Source organism: Vigna unguiculata, chromosome 11 (genome assembly GCF_037176805.1).
Source record: "Vigna unguiculata cultivar grain cowpea cultivar isolate G323 ecotype 2 chromosome 11, ASM3717680v1, whole genome shotgun sequence".
In the NCBI taxonomy this organism is placed as follows: Eukaryota; Viridiplantae; Streptophyta; class Magnoliopsida; order Fabales; family Fabaceae; genus Vigna; species Vigna unguiculata.
The window spans coordinates 34238107-34262263 of record NC_140802.1 but is presented as its reverse complement, the minus strand read 5'-3'; the positions used below and the strand labels follow the sequence as shown (position 1 = coordinate 34262263).

Below are 24157 nucleotides of genomic sequence, written 5' to 3'. Positions count from 1 at the left end.
ACGTTGTTGTAATAATTGTTTGAGACTTTTTTGATCAGAAAACACAGTGAATTTCCACCCCAACAGGTAAGGTCTCCAATGTTGTACTACAAGTGCCACCGCCATCAATTCTCGTTCATATGCTGACTTAGTTAAGTTACGGGGACTCAACGCTATGCTGTAGTAAGCAACAGGTCTCTTGTGCTGCATTAAGATAGCCCCAATTCCTGTCCCAGAAGCATCACACTCTAAAAAAAATCGTCATTAAAGTTTGGTAATTGCAACACAGGTGCTGTAGTAATCCTCCTTTTAAGCTCCTCAAAAGCTTCTTGGGCCTTTTCATTCCACTTGAATCCATCCTTTTTTGTCAACTCCGTGAGGGACCTTGCTACCTTACCATAATCTTTAATGAATTTACGGTAATATCCCGTAAGCCCCAAAAACCCGCGGACTCCCTTCACATTCGTAGGGATAGGCCAATCAATAACACTACTCACTTTATTTGGGTCAACCGCAACTCCTTGTATCGATATAATATGACCCAAGTATTCGATACTTTTTTGCCCAAACGTGCACTTTTCCTTGTTCGCAAATAACTTATTGGCCCTCAACGTACTCAACACCTTTTCCAGCAATTGCAAATGTTCTTCCCAGCCCTTACTATATATGAGTATATCATCAAAAAACACCAATACTCCTTTCCTTAACCAATTGCGGAATACTTCATTCATAAGTGCTTGGAAAGTGGAAGGGGCATTCATAAGCCCAAACGGCATTACGAGATATTCGTAATGCCCCTCGTGTGTTCTAAAGGCTGTTTTCGGGATATCCTCCTTTCTCATTCGCACTTGATGGTAGCCCGACCGAAGATCCAATTTTGAGAAGAATTTGGCCCCATGTAATTCATCCAAAAGCTCTTCTATCACTGGAATAGGAAATTTGTCCGGTATCATGGCCTTATTTAGTGCTCTATAATCCACACACATGCGCCACTTGTTGTTTTTCTTCTTTACTAAAATAACTGGGCTGGAATATGCACTTTGGCTATGCCTCACATGACCCACCTCCATTAATTCCCTCACTTGTTTCTCAATTTCATTTTTCTGGTGATAGGCATAACGGTACGGCCTCACGTTAATGGGACCTTACCCTGGTTGAAGGTTGATACTATGTTCCTTCGCACGTACAGGTGGCAGCCCCTTGGGTTCATCAAACACCTCCGCAAAATTCTGCAACACATCATTTAGCACACGTCTCTATTCTTGGCTCAACCCATCTTTTTTTATTTCCCTTTTTTCCTCCAACAAGCCAAACATTGACACCAACAACGAATCTTCACGAGGTGCTCCTTTTAACACTCTCTCCTTGATCCGTTTTGACTCTCATAATCTGCCTTTTCCAATCCACCGTAGTTTCCCCTAATGTGGTCAACCAAGACATACCCAATACCATATCCATGTCCTCCAAATCGAAGAGAAAAGCATCAAGTACAAATTCCCCTTCATCGAATGTTACCCTCATTTCGCGACATACACCTTGAGTTTCAGATTTATGCCCGTCTCCCATCAAAATTTTCCTGTGTTGCGTCCTTTCCCATTCCCAACCCAAGGCTTCAACCAACTTTCGTGAGATAAAGTTGTGGGTTGCTCCACTGTCTACTAGAAACATCATTGGCATTTCACCCACCTTTCCTCGCAACTTCATCGTTCGTGGTTGTTCCTCCTTCCCTTTCGTCATAGAGTACAAACTCAATGCAGTACATGCCCCTTCGACCTCGTTAACGTCATCTGCAGTATCTTCTATTATCTTCTCTTCATTTTCTTCGCATTCGACTCGTATCTCCTCATCAATCATTATGACCCGAAGTTGTTTAACGGGACACTGATGGAGCGGTTCAAATGAACCTCCACACTTAAAACATAAACCCTTCTTCTTTCTTTCCAACAACTCCTGATAAGAAAGGTGACGAGCCCCTCTATCCTTGGGCCCATTTTTGCTGTTCTCACCCCCATCATTTTGTGCACTTGGGCTTGACCCTTTTCCTCCCCAACTTCCATTATTCTGCCATGGGCCGGTTTTACCCAACACATGAGAAACGGGTCGAGTTCCAAGTTGGGTCTTTCCCTCTCCACGTGTCTCACCTCTTCCCTGCCACCCCCTGCTCCTACCATAGATTTCTACGTCAATAGCACGAGCTACATTCATCATTCGTCCCCTGGAAAGAGGATTTGCAACATGTATACTTCGCATCCTTGCCCGGAGTTCGTCCTTCAATCCATGTGTAAAGTACGAGAAGTATTGCTCATCTTGCATACTAGGCACCTGAGCAATCAGACACTCGAAGTTTCGAATGTAATCCTCCATAACCCCAGTTTGCTTCAACGAGGTCAATTGATCATAAACACTTCCTTCTCCCCTTCCACCATACCTCTCCAATAACTCTCTCTTCAAGTCCTCCCATGACAGATTTTCATACTCATTTAACAGAGATTGAAAAAAATGTATCGTACCCCCTTCCATACAAAGTTGAGCAAGACTCACTCGAACAGCTTCTCGTGTCTCTTGAACGTTGAAATAAATTTCAGCCCTAGCAATCCACCCTGCTAGATCTTCCCCATAAAGCGATGGTAACTCAATTTTCTTCATCGATTGACGAAATTCCTCCAAATCGTCTCCTTCGAGTTGTCTCAAACTTCAATTCTCACTGGACTTCACTGTTCCAGGACACGACTTTCCTTTTGTTACTGATCCCTGGCCTTCACCTTTTTCCTCAAATTCCTTCGAAAATGTTGACATGAGATTGAGCAGCTTCATCTGATTTTCAGCGGCCTCCTTACGTAACGTTTCCATCTGATTCTAGTTCTGCAATGATTGTGCAACAAGCTCCTCAACTACGGCTTTGAGCTTGGTGACTTCTCCTACTACAAGCTCTACTCTCGCATCTCCCGGCTCCTCAGTTGCTGGTTCTCCCTGAGCATTGTTTCTCTTCGGTGGCATTGTTTCCAGATAAAAGAATTATCCGGCAGGTCGGACCACTTAATAAGTATTTAAATTGCAAGGATAAAGAAACCAGAAATTGAGAACTGAATGCACTGATCCCGTTTAATTGAAAACAAGAAAATACAGAAGGATAGGAATATCCAACTGCCCAGAGCCAAGCTCCTAAGAAGCAACCACAATGGTCCTCCTCCAAAATGACCATACCACTCTCCCCCCATCTCACCTCCCTCATTATTTTTAACTCCCACTACCTCCGTTTCTTCTCTCTCTTCTAACCAACTTATTCTTCCTAGTGTGCCAAGTCATTCTTCCTAGACCGTTTCCTCTCATACACCCTGCCCCACCTATTCTTACCATTCTCTTCTTGGATCATGGGCTCTTTAAACCCAATTGTATTTGGGTCTGTATCACACTCAAAATTAGGATACTGATGGTTTTAATTCGCTCCAAGCTTCTTCCGAGGTCTTATTCTTCGCTATTAATGTTGGACTGCTATTGAGAATGTGAACGGCCCAATTAACAGCTTCAGGCCAGAATGTCTTTGGTACTTTATTGCAAGAGAGCATACTTCGAGTCATATTCATGATCGTTCGATTCTTCCGCTCAGCTACGCCGTTCTATTGAGGGCTATATGGAGCTGTTAGATGCCTTCAAATACCACTTTCACTACAAAAATTATTGAATTCATGTGATGTGAACTCACCTACACGATCTGTACATTTAATGTATAAACTAGATCCTTTCTCTACTTGATTCTTATATTTTTTGAATATAATGAAAGCCTTTGATTTTTTAGCCAAAAAATAGATCCATGTTTTACGACTAAAATCATCAATGAAGGTAATCAAATACCTTTTGTTGCTGTTTAATATGGGACTGATGGTCCCACATATATCAGCATGGATTAGTTCAAGAATTTGAGAGGCTCTCCATGTGGTTGCATGTGGAAATGAATTTCGTTGTTGTTTTGCCACAATATAGTATCCACACACTTTTGATGAAGTGTCAAAATGTGGTAAGTATCGCACTATTCCTTTTTGTTGAAGAGTGGTTAGACCTGTAAAGCTTAGGTGGCCATATCTGTAGTGCCAAAGTCGGGCTGGGTCTTTTGTAAGAGCATTGAAACAAGCTTCTCCCTTTGATTGCGTTTTTGTAGATAGTTTGAACATCCGTTTTGACGACATTGGGATCTTCAAAAACAACCTCTTTTTAGGATGATAAATTTTGCATGTTCCTCGTTGTATAAGAATCTCAAGTCCTTTCTCAACTAGCTGGCCGATGCTTAATAAATTGTTTTCTAATTATGGAATATAGAACACGCTGGTAAGAATTAGTGTGGCGCCAATTATTGACAATCAAACACTGCCTCTTCCCATCACTATCATGCTTGAGTTGTCTATTAATGTCACCATTGTTCTAAAGCTCTCATCAAGATCAAGAAAAGAGTCTAGATTACCATACATGTGATTGTTGCATCTAGAGTCTAGAAACCACCATTCCTCCTTGCTAACTTCTTCATCCTTCACAGACGCCATCAACAATATTTATTCGCCACCCGCAACATAACTTGCTGAATTTGAATCCTTCACTAGGAATTCATACTGAAATTGACCAAGTTTATGACAATAGTATCACTCAATAAAAGATTTATCAAAGCTACCCCTGCCTCCACTTCTTCCTTATCCTCGAATTCCACAACGACCCTGTCCTAGTCCTCTTAAAGATTCATTACAAGTAACCTTCAAAGCTTGTTCTTCTACTTTATGGGGTTTCATCCGCTGTTCATGAAATAGAAGATTACTTTGCAATTCATCAATAGTAAGTTCGTCTAGATCTTTTGATTCCTAAATAGAACACACCATGTAATTGAATTTGGGTGTCATCGATCTCAGTATTTTCTCAATCACGTCAACATCATCCATCTTTGCTTTATTGACTCGTAGCTTGTTGACGATGGTAAGGGTGCGTGCAAAATTTTCATTAACAAATTCTCCCTCTTTCATGCTGAGCATTTCAAATTCCTTTTGCATTGCTTATCATTTTGCTTGTTGCACTTTCGTTGTCCCTTGACATTTCTGTTTCAAAGAATCCTAAATGCTCTTAGTTGTATCTTTAATCAAAATGGTTTCCAAAATTGATCTATCAATGGCTTGAAAAAGATAATTTTTCGCCTTCATATCTTCCACTTTTACATCGTCAATGACTTTCTTCTATTCTTCACTGAGGAGAGCACCATCTATTGCGGCAGGTATTCCATCTTTTATGAGACTCTAATATTCTTTCAGTCGCAAGAAATTTTCCATGAGCATACTCCAATGATCATAATGCCCATCAAATTTAGGAATGGTTGGTTGCACGAATCCACTCTCACTAGCCGTAATTTTCTATAGGTTTTTGCAAGATCAGGCCCCCTCCAGCTCTAAGCTGCTTGTTAGTCTCAAAATAGTGAGTAGAATAAGAGCAATCCACTCTCACTTGTTACATGATAATTTTGTTTCTTCAATTTTTGTTAAATCTAACTTGGGGGAATCTTTTGTTGCTTATGAAGCAAAATTTGCAAGGAAACCTTTAAACATGTCACTTCTAGAAGCACCGAATTGCTTGAATTGATACATTCTAACTCGGCAGACTTTAAAAACACAATGAGTAAAGGTGGTAAAAGATATTATCTAACTTTTGTTGATGAATTTTCCAAATATATTAAAATTTATTTGTTAAAGTAAAAAGATGAGATTGCTCAAATCTTTTTAAAATATAAAGTTGAAGTAGAAAAGCAATTAGATGAAAAGATTAACAAGCTTAGGTCTGATAGAGGTGGTGAATATAGTACAAATTTACTTAAAGAATTTTTGTGATGAAAATGGTATTATACATGAAACTTCTATCCTTTATACACCTCAACAAAATGGCATAGTTGAACGAAAAAATAGGATACTAAAGGAAATAATGAATTATGTTATTAAGTTCTAGTATGCCTGATAAAATGTGGGATGAACACTACAAAAAATCGTGTAAATTGTAACGATTTTAATATGACAATTATTTAAAATCGTCATTCTTTAGAAAATAATACGACAATTTTTGAACTGTCATATTTTACTTGCAACATTTGACGATTTTGACTGTCATTTGTTCAAATGGTCATATTTAACATGTAAAATTCGACAATTTTAAGTTTCGCTTTGAAATAAAAGTTATAAAAAAAACTTTTCCGAATTATCTACTCATTTCCCTCCTAAATTTTTTTCTTGAAACTTCAATTCTTTCAGGCGCTCAACCTTCACTTCTCAAATTTTCATTTTCCTCTTCCACTAAACATTGGGTCAAACCAAACCCTAAAACATCTACCTCCATCTTCTTCAAAAGAGAAGCTGAAAGGTTTTTTGATTTTCATCTTCAACCCTTAGAGTGCACAACAATACTGGCACAGACACTAATGTCGCTGATCACCAAGGTCGGCGGCGACAGTGTTGGCCACCATCCGAAGTTTCACCGACGTCGTCGCCAGATCTTATCCCATGCGACGCACACCTTCCTCTTCTTCCTTTGCGCACAAGCACAATTACTCCTCCCTGGATCGCCACCACAGTCTGCATCAACCATCTTGGTTTGTCCCCAGCTCTACTGCAATTCTTGCTTGGAACCATTGTAGGAGTTATTCTCGATCATGGCGCATGATTCCCTCTTTTCATCTTCTCCTTTCCAAACCGGTTTCAAACAAACCCCTCTCTCAACTCTAAGCCACCACCGTAACTCTGAACCGCCTTTGAAAGCATTTATTTGGTCGCTGCTTTAAATCCTTCATTGACTAACTATTTTTTTAATGGGTAATGTTGAAGGTGTTTATGAGTAGCCAGACCAACTGGTGGCATGCTTTGGTTGATGTTCTTGCCCAAAGCTCAAACTGTTATCCATCATTGCCCCTAAAGGTAAGTGTTTTAAGATGTATTCTACAATAGTTTTGCATTTTTTTATGTTGACAGGTTTTTATCTTTGGAATTAGTCGGTGGTTGGAGCAAGGGTTCTCACATTCAAACCCTACACTACTGTTGGCCTATATAGGTAAGTTTTCTAAGTTCATGCATCGTAAGATTGTGATGGGCTTTTATTTTGATGTGCTTTTTGTGTTGCGATTAATCAATTTGGGTGGCGATGTGGTGGTTGGACGCCTAGTATTTTAGCCAGGGTTGCTTAGAACCTTTCTTTTTTGTTTATGAAGAGAGGCAATACTCTCACCCTTGTTCATGTGATGGTTGTGTTTGTGTATATGTTTTTAATGTATGCGATTTAGTATATTGTGGGAAAGGAACATGCCACCTTTCTTCCATTGATTTTCTAGATTTCAGATGCGATTGTGAACAACAACAAATTGATCAATCATCCATTGATAATTGAAATTATTTGGAGCTAAAGCCATATTTGACATGCCCTATATACTAGGATTTTAGACCCTAGTGGGGTACATTCATTATGCTAACAGATAATGTCATGGGTGTAATGCAACTGCAATTTTTTGTGTTATTGGTCTAGTTGACAATTATTGTCTTTATAGTGCATCATTTACGTTTGTATGGTAACCCACAATTACTAATTGGTCATGAGTTTGGTAATTTACACTAGGACATTGATGTTAATTCATAATTAAGCATTCCTTTTTGTATAGCGTAACATAATTAGTTGGTTATATGGATGCATGAAAGTGTGCAAAATATTTTGTCTATCCTTCTGACCACATTTGCTGGTTTTGGTGTGGTGATGAATGGGAGTTCTATTCTTGTGGAGTTTTATAGATGGAGAAAGAGATTACATGCTTCATTGGAGGTTAATGCACATTTTCACTCAATAACCAATGTTACTGAAAAATGCATATTTTCACTCTCTAGTTAACTTCTTCATTATAATGCATATTGTCACCCCTGTGAATTTGAGCCCTAAATCCAACATGTGATTCTTTTATTTTTTTGAGTTAGATTGGGTCAGCTAAATGAGAGACAACAAAGAATTTTCCCTTAAATCCCTACATTTTGCTAGATGGAGTTGGACCATATGACTAATTGTTGAGATATTTTATTAATGTTAATGCGATTTTAAGGTTATTTTTATGTTAATTTATCATATGTAAATATTTATTTTAAGGATGATCAACAACCTAAGATCCAAGTGGCTCTATAAATATTTTATTAATGTAAATGGATTTGGGGATATAACTTTTAAAGAGTATAATGGGTAACAAAGGAGAATCCCTATGATAGATTTTGTCCTACTTTTTTTATAAAATCTTCTTTATCCCATGCTAAATTTTAGTTTTTTCTAAACTTTTCTTTTGCCTCTACGGAAAAAGGCTTGGACACTACATAATACCAGAAGAGATGGATGAGGTTTATGCTTGGCTAACATCAAAATTGGGCCCTAAGGGGAAAACAACATAGGTACCAGCAAAGGAAGCAAAATGTGAAAAGTAATTCTTTTTTTGTAAATTGTAATTTTGTTATGCATATTTGCTTAGATTTCTACCGATGACATGCATAATATATTGTCAACCCATTTTGTATAACACTTGGCCAAGCATGAAGGCATCTTTTTGGAATGCTGCTAATATATTGCTTGATATGCATCATGTTTTGAATCATTAAGCTTGTTAAGTGGTTGGATGCCCATCCTTAAAGAACTCAACAATAACTAAGCTACACTTAGTTACTATAACACCCCATTTAATAATTAAACTCAATTAAATGAAAACGTCACACAATATAATATAATGAGCGAAGATTCAGAGTATGACGTCACTCCACATAATTATCCAAAAATACTTAGAAAAAACCAAGGCACACTAAGGTGCCAATACAGAACCAAGTGCAAGAATTGATAGTAAACGCTTAATACTCAAAAACAATGTAATACATGGGCCATGACCCTAAATAAAACTTGGAGAAACGGAGACCATCCCAAAGGAGCTAAGCAGCGGAATCATCCCTTCCTTGTTGACCTCGAGTACCTCTCGCATATGCTCACATTAATAAATTGATGATCATCACAAAAGGAGAAAGAACACACACAAAGCAATCAAACAAGCAAAAGGGTAAGCTAGAGTAGAAAACAGTTGATCATACTATTACATGCAATTCCACATTCCAAAATGCATAAGCCAACCAATCATGTTATGACGTGTAAACAATACACTAAGACTCAGACACGACTCATCCGGATACATATAATTAGTCAGATTCAGCAGATGCTTGCACTTGCAGTGGACATTCCCTGCTCTATCGAGCTGCTCTCCCCCGAGCTAAGTGTTACAATGTCTCAACCCCCACACACAAGGTTAGCCCTTAATGGGTTTTAGGCCTCCTGCTACTCTCACCACAAGAGTCAGTCCGCTCTATGTGAGACTAACAAACTCCTTAGAGCGTCAGGATGCAACCTTACCTTGAATCCTTACTAAATTATATAGATAGGGCACCACCATGAGGTCTCACCTAGAGGCCCATTGTTCTCTCGTGCAACACTTCAACAATACAACCCAAACAACGCAATAAGACATTTCATAAGCTCACAGTAGCATACAATCCATACAATCATGAAATATCATCAAAGCAACCATGAAAACCGAAGATTTAGCAAAACCCTAACTTCCCTTACCTGGAAAGTGTTAGCTAAGAGCTTCGACACCTAAACCGTGAAGCACAACAGCTCAAGGAGTAGCTTTGAGAGCTGAAAAACAGTGAAACTAGTTTAAAACGAGTTCACTAAGACAAACTCTAGTTGGAACCACGAAGAATGAACTGAATGGAGAAAGAGCATGAGTTGGAACTGACTTACGTGGAGTAGAAAATCTGGCTTGAGCTTGCTTGAAGAGGGCTAAGGGCTAAACCCTTGCAGTGGTTCTGTGAGGGAACAAAAGAGAGAAGTAAGACACTGTTTTTGCAAGAAAGGCAAGTGATATGGGCTTTGCTGCCTTAGGGGTTTTGAACACCCTATGGGCCAGCCCTTAGGCCCATTAGACTTTGGAGGCAACCCTTAAATATTAGGGCTGAAATAAGAGGGCCGTATAGTTACTACTAAACAATATATATATATATATATATATTTCATCGGCATTTCATTATCAACAATGACTACCGCATATCATAGTTTGGCTTTTGACTATATATAATAGAATTATCTTTATGTATGCAAATACGCACTTTTATATATATATATATATATATATATATAATTATATATATAATTATCTTCATAAATGTTTGGCAAGAATAAAATCATGCATAATTTGTTAGTTATGTGCCATATTGTGATCTTGAATTTCTGAATGGGTAGCCAACAAAGGGATCTTCAACTTTTGGTTAGAAGTTGTTGACTATGATATAGGAAAAAGCTAGTAGAACTCAGTTAAGATATACTAAAGAATATAACTTAATTTTTTTTTATATTGCTATCTATTTCATAAACTTATATACTTATTCTTTGTTTATTGTAGGCCCGAGATGTTGATAGTGGCATGTCATCTTTAAATGACGTAATCAGATCAAGTGGTGGAAGCAAAATATTATAATATGCCTCAGACTTCATTGCATGCCCTAGATGTTGGAAATGGTGTGCCATCTTCGCACGATATATACTAGGATCAAGTGGTGGAAGCAAAACACCTTAGGCTTAGTACTTTTAATGTTGTTATTTTTTTTAAATACTTGAATATTTTGGTACTCTTAATGCTGCCTTTATTTTTTGTAGATGTTTGAATTGGTACTTTAGTATAGTTATGTTATATTGACAATGAAACAATTTAGTTTGTTAATTTCTATTTTATAGTGTTAAAATTTTTTATGTATTTTAAATTATCATCAAAAATTAATTTTATTAAATTATGAAAGTATAATAAATATTAAAAAAAAATTAAATATTAAAATTGTGACACTTGATACACTTAACAATGATGTAATTAGTCTGAGAATTAAATATAATTAATTATAATGGTGTCAATTAGAAATGTCATAATTTAATGATAATAGTGCTAGTTTAAAGTATCGTATTTTCCGTTATATTTGTTTTCCAGTTAGAATACTACATCACACTAGTGGAGGAAGGGCTTTTTGCCCCGGTTATTTTTCTCATTTTGCCTCGGGTCTGGAACCGAAGCATATTGGGGTGAGGCCAAAAGGTACCCTTTTGGCCTCGGTTGTTACCCGAAGCCATAGAGTCTATTTTATGCCTCGGTTCTAAATGAACCGGAGCCATAGGGTAAAAATATTTTTTTTTAATTAAATTTTTTGCAGTTGGAGGGAGTGTGTTCCTTCTTTTTCGTTGCAGTTGGAGATCTTTCTCAACGAAGAATCCCACGGTGGTGCAGCATTGTCGGTGCTGTGGAGGCGTGCGAAGTGGAGCTGAATCGCCGGCTGAGTGAGGCGGCGGAGAAGTAGAGGCAGAGAACGCATTATGATGGAGAACGAAGCGTAGCCCTTTGCACGGAGCAAGTGAACGACGCGGTTCCAGTGAACACCGTTCTTGGAGAGGGAGTGGTTGGAAGAACAAGAGGGGGTCGAATGAAGAAATCCAAACTCCGTTGAAGAAGGTCGTGCGGGTGCAAGGGGGAGAAGGGGGAAAGAACGCCATGCACGGCTAGTTGGTCGGCGAGGAAGATGTTAGGGTTTGATATGAGGACGTTGTTGATCTCGACGGGGTTTGTTGTGGGGCGGACCTTGGTGAGGGAGATGTTTTTGTGGCGGAGGAGGGTGGTGAGGCAGGTTCCTTGGGACATGTTGAGGAGGTGGTGGAAGGAGAAGGTGGAGGTGGCGGTGGTGGTGTGGTAGAGGAGGAGGGTTTTGAGTAACCAGAGAGGGGTTTGCGTTTTTGTGCAGCGGCGCGCGAGGAAGAAGTAGGGGAGTTCGCGTTTTTGTGCCCTAATTAAACTATATGGCCTCGGTTCAATTTAGAACCGAGGCATATAACCCCTTTTGGCCCCGGTTCCCTAACACCCGAGGCCTAAAACCCCTTTTGGCACCGGTTTTTTCCCAACCGAAGCCTATAAGTCCCAACGTCAATGGCATTTTTGAAATTTCTGGCAACCTTTTGGCACCGGTTTTTTTTGAACCGAGGCCTATAACCGCTTTTGGCTTCAGGTTTTATGTGAACCGAGGCATAAAAGTTGCCTGTAATTGCAAAATTACCACCGCGCCATTATATGCTTCGGTTCCTCATCAACCGAGGCCTATAAGGCGAGGTAAAAATGCAATTCTGCACTAGTGTCAGTTTTAGTTGACGTTTTTTACTTATTTAAAATTGTTACTGTATACATAATATAAAATTATGGTTGTATACATAATATAAAATTATGGTTGTTGCGGCGGTTCATCCATAACCGCCATATTATGCTTTGTAACACTAAAAATTATGACATTTTTAGAAACCGTCACTTGAGTAAATAATGACGATTAAAAATGACACAAATTATAAAAATAATTGTCGCTATTTACACGTTTTTTTGTAGTGGAAGCTGTTTTGTCTGCATGTTATATTTTGATCAAAGCTCCTAAAAAGAAACTGGATAATAATGACGGTTCATCCATAAACCTATTTAAAACTGTCATTGTATACATGGTATAAAATTACAGTTGTTGCGACGGTTCATCCATAACAGCCATATTATGCTTTGTGACCGTAAGAATTACGACAATTTTAGAAATCGTCACTCGAGTAAATAATGACTGTTAAAAATGACGCAAATTATAAAAATAATTGTCTGCAGATTATATTTTGAACAAAGCTCCTTATAAGAAACTGAATAAAATAATTTATGAATTGTGGAAAGCTTTTGCACCTAATTATTTAAAGGTTTCAGGATGCTTAGCTAAAGTTACATATCTAGAATTTAGAAAATCTAACATTTGGCCTAAAACCTTTGATTGTGGCTTTAATAGCTATGCTAAAAATAATGTTGCATACAAATTCATGTGTTTAACTGGTAATTTTATTTGTGAATTTAAAGATGTTGAATTCTTTGAACATTTGTTTCCTCTTAATAATACGACAATTGAAAATTTTGCTTCTTCAAGGATTGATATGGTAAATGAATCTACTTCTAGTGAACATGTTAATGAACTTAAAAGGAGTGAAAGGAAGAGAACTTAGAATAGCTTTGGGCCTGATTTTATAATTGCTTTTATTGTTGAAAAACCTCATAAAATCAAGGAGCAATTTGTTTCTATATTTTTGATTGGTGATGATCCTAAAACCTATAAAGAGGCTTTAACCTCTATAGATTCTAGCTTTTGAAAAGAAGTAATTAAAAGTGAACTAGACTCTATTATGGTGAATCACACTTGGGATTTGGTTGATTTAACTAAATGTAGTAAATCTATAAAGTGTAAATGGATCTTTAAAAGGAAAATTAGACCGGATGGATCTATAGAAAAATGCAAGGCAAGACTAATGGTAGTGGGATATACTCAAAAGAAATACGTTGATTATTTTGATACTTATTCTCCAATGACTAAAATTGCTACTATATCTTTGATTACGCTTTTAGCTATTCGAGATTTGATAATTCATCAAATGTACAAATGACTTTCCTTAATGGAGACTTGGAGGAAGAAATTTACATGGAGCAACCAAAGGATTTGTAGTTGCTAGACATGAGGACAAGGCATGCAAGCTTAGAAAATCTCTTTACGGTCTCAAACAAGCACCCAAACAATGGTATGAAAAATTTGATCGTACTTTAGTAAGAAATGGGTATGTTGTGAATCCCTCTGATTCATCTGTTTACTCTAAATTGTTTGGTTCTGATTGTGTGATTATATGTTTGTATTTTGATGACATGCTCATTTTTGGCTTTAACTTGGAAGTAATAAATGATACCAAGATGTTTTTAACTACTCACTTTGAGATGAAAGATTTAGGTGAGGCAAATGTTATTCTTGGTGTAAAAATAAGGATAACTAAATTTGGCTTTTCATTGTGTCAATCATGAAACATTGAAAAGGTACTCAAAGAAATTTGATAGTTTTTATGCAATGCCCGTGAGAACTCCTTATGACCCTAGCATGAGTCTTAAAAGGAACAGTGGTGATAATGTTTCACAAGTTCAATATGCTAAAGTTATAAGAAGTGTTATGTATCTTATGAGCTACACAAGACCTGATATTGCTTATGTTGTTAGTAGACTAAGTAGATACACTTAAAATCATAATAATGAACATTAGAATGCACTTCATTGATTGTTAAAATACCTTTAGGGAACTATGAATTTATGTTTGGATTTTAACAAGTTTCCTGCTATTTTTGAAGATTATTGTGATGCAAACTGGGTAACAAATAATGATAAGGTGAGTTCTACTAGTGGATATGTGTTCACTTTAGGCGGTGGAGCTATTTTATGGAAATCTTCCAAAATGACCTGTATTGCTCGCTGTAACATGGAATCTGAATTCCTTTCTCTTGAGCTAGCAAGTCAAAGCTAAATGGTTGAAAAACTTGTTAGGTGATATTCCATTGTGGGGGTCTTCTATACCAATCTCATTGCATTGTGATTCACAAGCCGCTATTGGAATTGCCAAAAATTATGTGTATAATGGTGCAGTTAAACAACTTAATATGTCTAGAGTTTGTGAGATTAGAAAGAACCTAAGAGATCCTTTAACAAGTGGATTAAGTAGAAGAGTCATTCAAGAGACTTCTCAAGGGATAGGACTTAAGCCTTTGGCTTTAAAATATTTTGGTGCATTAAAGTCCATCCTTGTACCTATGGTAGTGCTTAAATCCAAAATTCTAAAGGACTTAATAGATAAGTGTGATATAAGTCTAAAGGACTTAATAACTTTACAACTCTACTTCTTGAGTGGTCTATTATTGTGATAAACTTGATAAAGTTATTATTTATATGAGTGTGAAGGTGGGCCACCTTCTATGAAAGAAAATAAAAATTTTCTTTCTAGATCACTCATGGAACCAAGGTATATGCGTAGGGCCTTTAATAGCGTTGTGATTGCATCGAAGAATAAGAGACTTTAAAAAATTAATACGTGTTGTGGCGATCTCAACCTAAGCTTTTGAAAGTTCAAGAATTATTTCACTTTCATAAGTTATGTATTTGCCTCATTTCACTATACATTAATTCAATCGAAAGATATTAATGTTTAAGTAACTTAGTTCCTTCTCTTTGCCCAAAAAATGTATTTTTAAACATATAGTCAACTATGGGGGATTGTTGGGAATATGACTATATTATAAGAAACGACTATGAGCTATTCTCAACCCAGTTTATTTTGAAACTAAAGGATGCATTCATTTAGTGGCCAATTTTTTCTTACTAAAATATTCTTTCTGTTAATTTTTTTTAAAAAATTTCATATATATATATATATATATATATATATATATATATATATATATTGTATCACACCTAGCCGACCTCGTTGGCATATCCGCACATATCATCCTTCACTGACATACCTTTATCGGCAAAGGCTGGGGGACTGGTGTATCACACCTAGCCAATTCAACCAAGTAATAATAATAAACGTCCACCATATCTACACGCGAAGTTATTCAGGTAACCAGCTTAGGCTGACCTAAGCCTAACCGGCCTAAACCGGTAACCTAAGACGCTAAAAGAAATAACAAGCCTAGGACCACGTATTAGCAATGGCGGCACGAGCCGCCAAAGAGGTAATCGGCCTATGCCGACCATCCTAATATACTTAATGAAATCAAAGCCCAGAATAGTCGAGACTAAGGGCCTGGGCCAAAGCCTAGGCCCACCTATAGCCCAAACCAAGGCCCAACCCATGGAATAGGCAAACATAATTAATAATCTATAAATACACATGGACCCCACGAATTAAAGGTATGCATTCATTACTTCATTAATCACCTGATTTGACTTTTTGAGAGCTTTGGCTGACTTAAGCTTCGGAGTCCCTTCTGCAGGTAACTCCTCCCGGGTCCAAGCCGATATATGCCAAATGGGAAGAGCCAACCGAGGAGATAGCGGACTGTGCCTTAATGATCGGGAAAAAGAAAAGTAGTTTATAAATAAATATATTATACTTTAAGGATCAGATACGGGATTAGGTTTTTCATGGGAAAACAAAGTAAAAAACTTTTCTCATCTTCTTTGGTTATGGGCAACAAGAGTATGTTTTCCCAACCTCCTTCCATGAGTGCACGAGGTAGGAGGTGTTTTGTTAACCTTAGGGAGAGAACGACGTGAATCGGTTGCACCTCGGTCATGCCAAAATTTTGCTTTCATGGTAGTGGTTCTTCCATGACACCTCTTTCTTGATTTTTGTTATTGCTAACAATCTGAAAGCGAAACTATTTTCATTTTCTAATTTCTTCAATGATGGTTGGTTCTTCTTCTTAAGTCACTGCCTGATTTATCCAAGCTTGAACCTTTGGATGGAACCAATTACAGATGTTGACAAACTAAAAGTTAGAAACCCAATTACTCTTTTAATTTCATTTTACATCTTTGATATCATTTTATTTGATGCTTAAGATTTGGACCCAAAAACTGCGAGTGAAAACTTATAATAAACAAAAAATAATTTAACGGTCGAAATAACTTTGTTCCTAATTGTGATTGAAATAGCCACCGATAAGTATTAGTCACAAATTAGTGAATGAAATAACGATTGAATTAGTATATTGTAATATTAATTTGTATAGAGATTGAAAATTTTTTGTTGCTAAACACATATTTTACCTACTGAATTAGCGACCAAAATAATATTGTATTAGCCACTGAAAAGTTAGTTGATCACTAAAATATGTTTATTATATAAATTAATGACCAAAATTCTTGGTCATTAAAGTTAATATTTTAGTCACCGTATTAGCACTACAAGAAAACTTATAAATAATGACCAATTTTAGTGACCAATAATTATTAGTAACTATAGTGACCAATTTAGATACCAATTTAAAAAAACGTAAAATGATAGGTTACCAAAATAGTCACTATTATGAATAAAAAATTATTATTGGTCACTAAACTGGTCTTTAAAATTAGCGTCCATAGTTTTGGATACTAAAGGAAATTGGTTGCTAAAAATTAGCTACCTAGGTTTTGGCTACCAAAATGACTTAGTTTTTAAATTGGTCTTTAATTAATCAGTGATCAATTTGATGAAAAACTATAATCTTTTATTTATAATAATGTCTTTTTTCGTAACCAATAATTTTTAATTTTGTAAATTGGTATCTAAATTGGTCATTATAGTGACTAACTATTTTTTGTTTCTAAAATTAGTTTCTAATGGATGATTTTCTTGTAGTGTAGCGACTAAAATAATATAGTATTAGCCATCAAAAATTTGTTGGTTGCTATAATATGTTTAATATGGTAAGTAGTGACCGAAATATTTTTGTCACAAAATGTAATATTTTAACCATCGAAATAATGACAAAATTAAATATTGTATAAGTCACAAAAAATGTTAATTCACTAAATATAATTATCTAGCCACTAGGTTAGCAACCACAAATATTTGATCGTTAAATCCACAAACATAATTTTTTTCATAAACATTTTTTTTTTCAATTTTTTTAACATTTTTATTTTAAATTATATGAATAATAATATTAAATGTTACTTATTTGTAATAAACTTAATAAATTTTTATGAAAAAAAATTAATATTTAATTAGATTAAATTTGTAACATCGAATTAATTGAAAAATTTCCAATTAAAGGAAAATATCACACATTTGAAATTCATAAGGATGTAGGTTATTGCTCCATAACGTTATTGTAGTTCTTCCATATCATAGCTCAAAACACCTATACAAAGGCCAAACTTAAAACTTCTAGAACTAGAATAATAAACTTAAACTATACAAGAGTTCTTCAAAATAACAATTCAGGCAAAAACACATAGCCATTAAATAATCATCTGCTCACAAAGCTATATTGATCATTGCAAAAAGAAGAAAACCAAACACACAACAACAAAAATAGGGTAAGCTAGCTATAAAAGCAATCATACCTCATAAATAATCAATTTTATTACAATTATCATAAGTGATCAATTTCACACACATGTATTTATCAAACTCTCCAGAACACGATTTATCTACATAAGTACCGTTGGCACAAGCAAGCTTGAAGCAAAGAATTGATAAAACCATGTGCATGAAGATCTTAAGTGTTTGATGAAGATCGATGAAGATCCATTTGAAGATTAAATTTTAGTGTGTTAAATTTGTATATAACATGTTAAATGTAATGTGTTAGTGATGTGATCCTAACAAGGCTTATAGCTTGGGTCAACGCCTAGGCCCAAATCATGCTCAAGGCCCAATACATGGCCCATATGCACCTTCAAGCCCAAGCTCATCAAAAGGCCCAATAACAAGGAGCATGCTCAAAAAGATCCAATTGGACTTCATTCAAGATGGCCCAAACCCACATGGGCTTCTCATACTCTTCACATGGGCCAAAGAAGATGTGAAGATTTGAAGAAGTGTCTCAAAGAGCAATAGAATAGCAATAATATTGGCCCATTGTTTAGGCTTTGCTTTCTAGAATAATAAATCAAACAATGAGTAGTTCAATTGATAAAATTGGGCTTGATTAAGCCCAATAGGAGATTTGGCCATGAGCTATCAAAAAAGCCAAGGTGGACTAAGTAGAAGTCAACACTTCTTCCTACACCTCATGGATCCAAAGCATCCAAAGGTTAGGAATGCTTCCTCCTTTTCCAAGGCATCATCCAATGGCCAAGATTAAGCCTCCTTCTCCAAGCTTGATCTAAGGGCCAAGATCAAGGCCCACTCCATCCAAAGGCTCTCCTTTCTCATGTGTAAATGGCTTCATATAAAAGCCAAAATTTCACTCATTTGTAGACACTCTTGAAATTTTAAGCAATAGATGCAACTTGAGTTGAGAGCACTCCTCCCTCTATTGCCTTTGAGAGTCACCACTTTCTAGAGATTTCCTCTCTCTACCTCTAGCCACCTTCCTTAGGCTAGCATAGATTAGGAAATCCTATCACCTCTTTCACCTTCCATTGCTTGCAAGTGCCTTCCAACTTGCCTCCATTCCTTCATCCATTTCCGCTGCCCATGGAGCTCTTCATGCACCTTTGGAGCTCCACCAGTTAGTGTTATACATTGTTGATAGGCTATATGACATAGGTTAGATGTCTTGTGTGCCTTAGTGTGTCTCTTTTAATCTGTTAAAATGAGTTTTAACAAGTTAAAAGGCTTGTTGTATATAGTTTCTGGTATGAATGCTTTCAGTCAGTTGAATTATTTTTCAATCGATTGATTTCACTTAAGTCAGGTGAAATCAGCTGACTGTACAGAAAATTCAATCGACTATTTTCACTTAAACCAGACTATATAAGCTGTGTTTTCGCGAGTAGTGGTGCGAATCTGAGTTTTTCTGAGCGAAATCGTGTCATTCATCTCTAGGAAGCATTCTCTCTTTGCAATACACAACTGTAACTCGTGTTTGAAGATCTTGGTTGATCTTGGAGGCATTTTGGCTTGTGAGTAGCTTGAAGAACACATGTATAGTGTGCTAGGGACAACCACCATTAGGTTTGGATGTTCTTGTGCCTCTTGATGGTTTGCCTGATGTGATTCCAAGTCTGCAAGTGTGATTCTTGTAGGTTGAGGTTCTAGATTTTTGTGTGAGTTAAAAGTCTTGTGTGCTTTGTGTTCGAAAGTGTAATCTTGGTGTTTGATTTGTAAAATTTTTGAATATAGTGGAAACCAGACTCAGGTTGTCCTGTAAAACTGGATGTAGCTCTGTGATTGAGTGAACCAGTATAAAATCAGCTGTGCATTCTTCTTTCCCTCACCTCTCTCTCTTTCAAACTCTTTAAAAACTGAAGAAAACCAAGCAATTTGATCTTTGGTGTGATTTAATGCGTGCTTGTATAATCTGAAGCTTTGTACTTGTTATAAATACTGATTGAAACATGTCTTGTATGTAAAAGATTGTTGTTTGAGTTGAATTCACAAATTCTGTATTCTGCATAATTCTCCAGTATTTTAGCCGACTGATTTGTCTTTTTAATCGACTGTTTCATAGCATCAAGAACAATTTAGTCTGCTGTTTTATATTTTAATTGACTGAAAGTGTATTGGTCTGCTGCATTTACATCTAAACTTTCCAGTCTATTAGATTCAATTGAAAAAGGTTTTAAGCTTTCAAAAAAGTTTTATAAAGCCAATTCAACCCCCCCTTCTTGGCTAAACTCACCATTTCAAAACTAACAAGTACAACTTGAGTAGAACTACGGATGTTATGCACTTATGGTGAGGGAATAACCCGCATATCCGAGCTACCACACACAATGTAATTCCTTTTTACAATCATAGAACCCTGTGGTCGTTCTAATGACAGGACCTCCTGCCACTCTCACTACCTAATCATCCTCCTCTACATGAGTATGAATGACTAATAAACTTCAGGATAGCATCCCAAGATGTAACAGTCCAATCCTCAATGCACACCCTAAAAATTTAAGCTTTCAATAGGATTCCCCCCCTACGAATACCATAAATTTCTTCAATCTCAATCAATTACAATTATCGTAACAAAATATTCACAAGATCCTCATACCCACAATCACACATCAACATACCTTATCATATACACTTTCACCAATTATTCTATACAACTTACCTCATTACACCAAATTAAAGAACTATGTGTCCAAAACTAGTTAGGTAGCGTTGAACTATGTGAACCACTATAAAATTGGTGCCCGATAGTGAGAGGGTGGCACCCGACACCACACACGCAATGGCTCCTATTTTGGGTTTCTAAAACTAGTGCCCACAACCCCATCATTGTAGTCCAACTCCATGACATTAATAGACAACTAAAGGTAGAAGTGATCTAAGTTGATTGGTCAAATTGAATACATTCTACCCCTTGTTTTCATTCATTTGACTTCAAAAACAGTGGTCAAATGTACCAATTTGGGCCAATTACTTCAATACCAAATTCTCTCCCCAAGTCACCAAACAAACAATTACCACAATCATTTCGGTCACTATTTAACATATTTCTAGTAGTGAGCAACCACACATGCAATCATTCAATCATGTAAAAAACTAGTTAAACTGGCTTCCCTTACCAAACCAAACTACACAAACAATCCTAAGACAACTCAACACCTTTAGCTTTAGAGGATGCTTTATCTTCACATAGACACACCACAAAGGCGATCAAAACATATCTTTATGATCATTGATTAGCAGATAGTCATATTGATGACATAAACAACACATGCAACCAAAAGAAGGATTGCATGCAAAAAGAAAGAAGATTGAACCAAGGGAAAATGGTAGAAAACTAACTTACACAACCGGAGGAACTGATTGGTCCAAATTGAAGAGTTTACCGTGAGGATTATTCCTACGATCTCGGTTCTTCGATTAGATGAGCAAAGAAGAACTCTTAGAAAGAAGTAAGAGAACTCTAAAAAAATGATTTCTAGAGAGATGATTGTTTTAAAATAATGAAACTCATTTATAAAAATTCTATTTATACTAAAACCTTTTAATATTAAAATAATTGAGTTTCACTATTTTTAAATTGTTGTTACTTCTAAAATGTCATTCTCTAAGTCTTTACAAAATTAACAAAATAACAAACTTTAGATTAATATATAATATAAATTATAATTAACTAAATATTTATTTTTATAATTGGTCGCTACTTATTTTTTTATTTTAAAAATGTTAATATTTAGTTAGATTAAATTAATCGATTAAAAGTTTTAGATTAGTATTTAATATAAATTATAATTATTTAAATTTTTTTTTTTACAATTTCTTGCTGCTTAAAGAAACCAAGTTCTTGCTTAAAAAAAATTACAATTTCATCAAAGTTAAAGCTACAAAATTGAAAAAAAAAAACAACATATGTTGAAGTGTTTCTTCACTACATACAATAATATTACTATTGTAAAAGCTTATCTTGTTGTCTTCCTGGTATGGTCTTTACTATCGTAATGGTTTTCATTGTCTTCATATCTCAAAATTGCAAATCATTATCAAAATATGATGTCAAATGTTTTCATCATGTTATACATTTTGATAAAATTTAATTAAGTATAACTAAATACAAGGAATATCAATGTAAAAACCAACCAAATTCAGCTCATTACCTATGTTTTCTCCACTAGGAGAATTTATTTTTTATCAGCAAAAAATTCATAAATATACTAATAGAGCACTTTGATTGCTCTAATCTACGAAAAAAACCAAAAAAACTATTTTTTTCTTCCAGGCCACACTCACCATTGTCGCCACTGTGCTCTACCGTTATTGCGTCACACTTTAGGAAGCTTCTTCTTCTCTTCTTTTATGTTTTTAAAGACATGATTATTTATTTTCCTTCAAATTTCATCTTTATAATTACATCCAAGGGCTGGAAACGATGGTTGGAAAACTAATCCAAAATTTCAAAAAAGTTGCGTTCTATCTTTCACCCAATTCCAATTCCAATTTCTTAATCTTTCTCTCCACGCTCATCAGCTTCCACGACTTTGGTTTTGATTCAATAGTTTTATGAAGGTATAGGGCTTTGTCTCACATTTTCTTTCACCCAATTTTTCTGAATGTGATTGATTCCATCAATGTTTTCTTTTTCACTTCAGTCATTTCTTTTTAATTACGGTTTTTTTCGGTTGTTAGAATGTTCGGCTCTTTATTTGGATTTTGGAGATCTTTTTGTTGAATAATTATCCGAGTGTGAGTGTGATTCTTGGTTTTTGACTTTAAAGTATTAGATCGGTTGTTTCATATTACATCGATGCATATTAAATAGATTATGCAATCAATCTAATATATGTTCCAAAGCCAATTTAATATATATATTTTATACTAGTGTCCAAGGTGTAGACAATGGTTTTTCAAGTATGGTTTAGGTTTGATAGGAAACAGATAAGCAACAAATTATAGTATGATAATATTTTTAAAATGGTTGCTTAAAATCATAATAATCACGAGTTTTGACATGTACTTTTTTTGAAAAGGTTTATACCACATTTTTATATATGTTGTTTTTGGATTTTTTTTTTATCGGCAAAAATAAATAAATTAAATTAATGAGATAATTTGGTTACCTCAACCTGTATACACAGTACAAAAAGAAAACAAAAAAAAAGTTTTAAGGTTTCCTCTCTCATAGTAGGCCTACTGTGCATAAACCTGACATTCTCAAATAACACAAAGGTTAAGAATATTGCATGTCCATACATACAAAGCAAATACTAGACCCTACTACAAAAACATGAAAAAATGGATTGAACATAAAAATCTCATGCACTTTTGATCCAATACTGCTAGTAGGGATGTTAACAGGACGGGTAGGGTACGGGTAGTAGCTCCCCCGTACCCTACTCACTGGATAAATATTTGCCCCGTACCCATATCCGTCGGGTATCCATTATGCGGGTACCCGCCTATTTTTTTCATATCCGCGGGTATCCATGGATACCCACGGGTATTTGCAAAATTATTTAAAAAATAAATATTTAATCATAAATTTAAATAAAATAAAATAAAATACATCATTGTCATAAATTTTAAATAAAGTTCAAATAAACTCAAATTGATACAAGTCCAAATAATTGTAAAAGTAAATATAAAATGACGTTGAACACAATGGAAATTTTTTAATTAGTGTTTTGACCAACAAACTCACTCTCTCCTATGGATTCCTGAAAAATAAACAAAATAAACAAATAATAAACTTCAATTGCCATGTGCCAAGTATTCTTATTTTAATTCCATCGTTTGACAACAAGTATACCATAAACGTCATTGTCTATATAAGGTTTGATGTATATGCCTAATTTCAAAGAAAGGAAAGAGAATAATGTCAACGGGTGTAAGTTTAGCGGGTACAAGTATCCACAGGTACGGATACCATGATACCCGTACCTGCCCCGTTAACATGCGGGTATCAAAAATATTCGTACCCGCAGGTAGCGGGTATCCATTTTTAATATCCGTTTTCTACCCATTGCGGATTTTATCCACGGATACCCACGGGTACGGATTTTTTTGACATCCATAACTGCTAGTGATTTCTTTCATGTATCAACCAATAAATGCTTCATTCATGCTTGTTTCCTGAAAACTGCTACCTAACAGCCATGTTCCAGCACCACTGTAAGCTACAACATGCTTATTACACAACCTGTAACCAAACT

General features: G+C 35.7%; 2 protein-coding genes across 5 annotated transcripts; one reads left to right on the top strand and one right to left on the bottom strand.

Moving 5' to 3' along the window:
• Positions 1-1314: 1314 nt before the first annotated feature.
• LOC146881831 (uncharacterized) lies at positions 1315-3188 on the bottom strand. Its single transcript, XM_085669359.1, has one exon. The coding sequence runs from the start codon at positions 2623-2625 to the stop codon at positions 1315-1317; it is 1311 nt and encodes a 436-aa protein (XP_085525485.1). The 5' UTR covers positions 2626-3188.
• Positions 3189-4430: 1242 nt separating this feature from the next.
• Positions 4431-10780, top strand: LOC114170690 (uncharacterized). Of its 4 annotated transcripts, none has more exons than XR_003601122.2 (5): positions 4431-4797; positions 6819-6908; positions 6983-7041; positions 8321-8437; positions 10457-10780. XR_003601122.2 is itself a non-coding variant. In XM_028056222.2 (5 exons), exons 1-4 carry the CDS (start codon positions 6416-6418, stop codon positions 8406-8408), a joined length of 408 nt encoding a protein of 135 aa, XP_027912023.1. In that variant the 5' UTR covers positions 6225-6415; the 3' UTR covers positions 8409-8437; positions 10457-10780. The 4 variants fall into 4 exon arrangements, 2 of the variants coding, with proteins under 2 accessions (XP_027912023.1, XP_027912024.1); XM_028056222.2 differs by lacking the exon at positions 4431-4797 and adding an exon at positions 6225-6586; XR_014986103.1 differs by lacking the exon at positions 8321-8437.
• The last annotated feature ends 13377 nt before the right edge of the window (positions 10781-24157 follow it).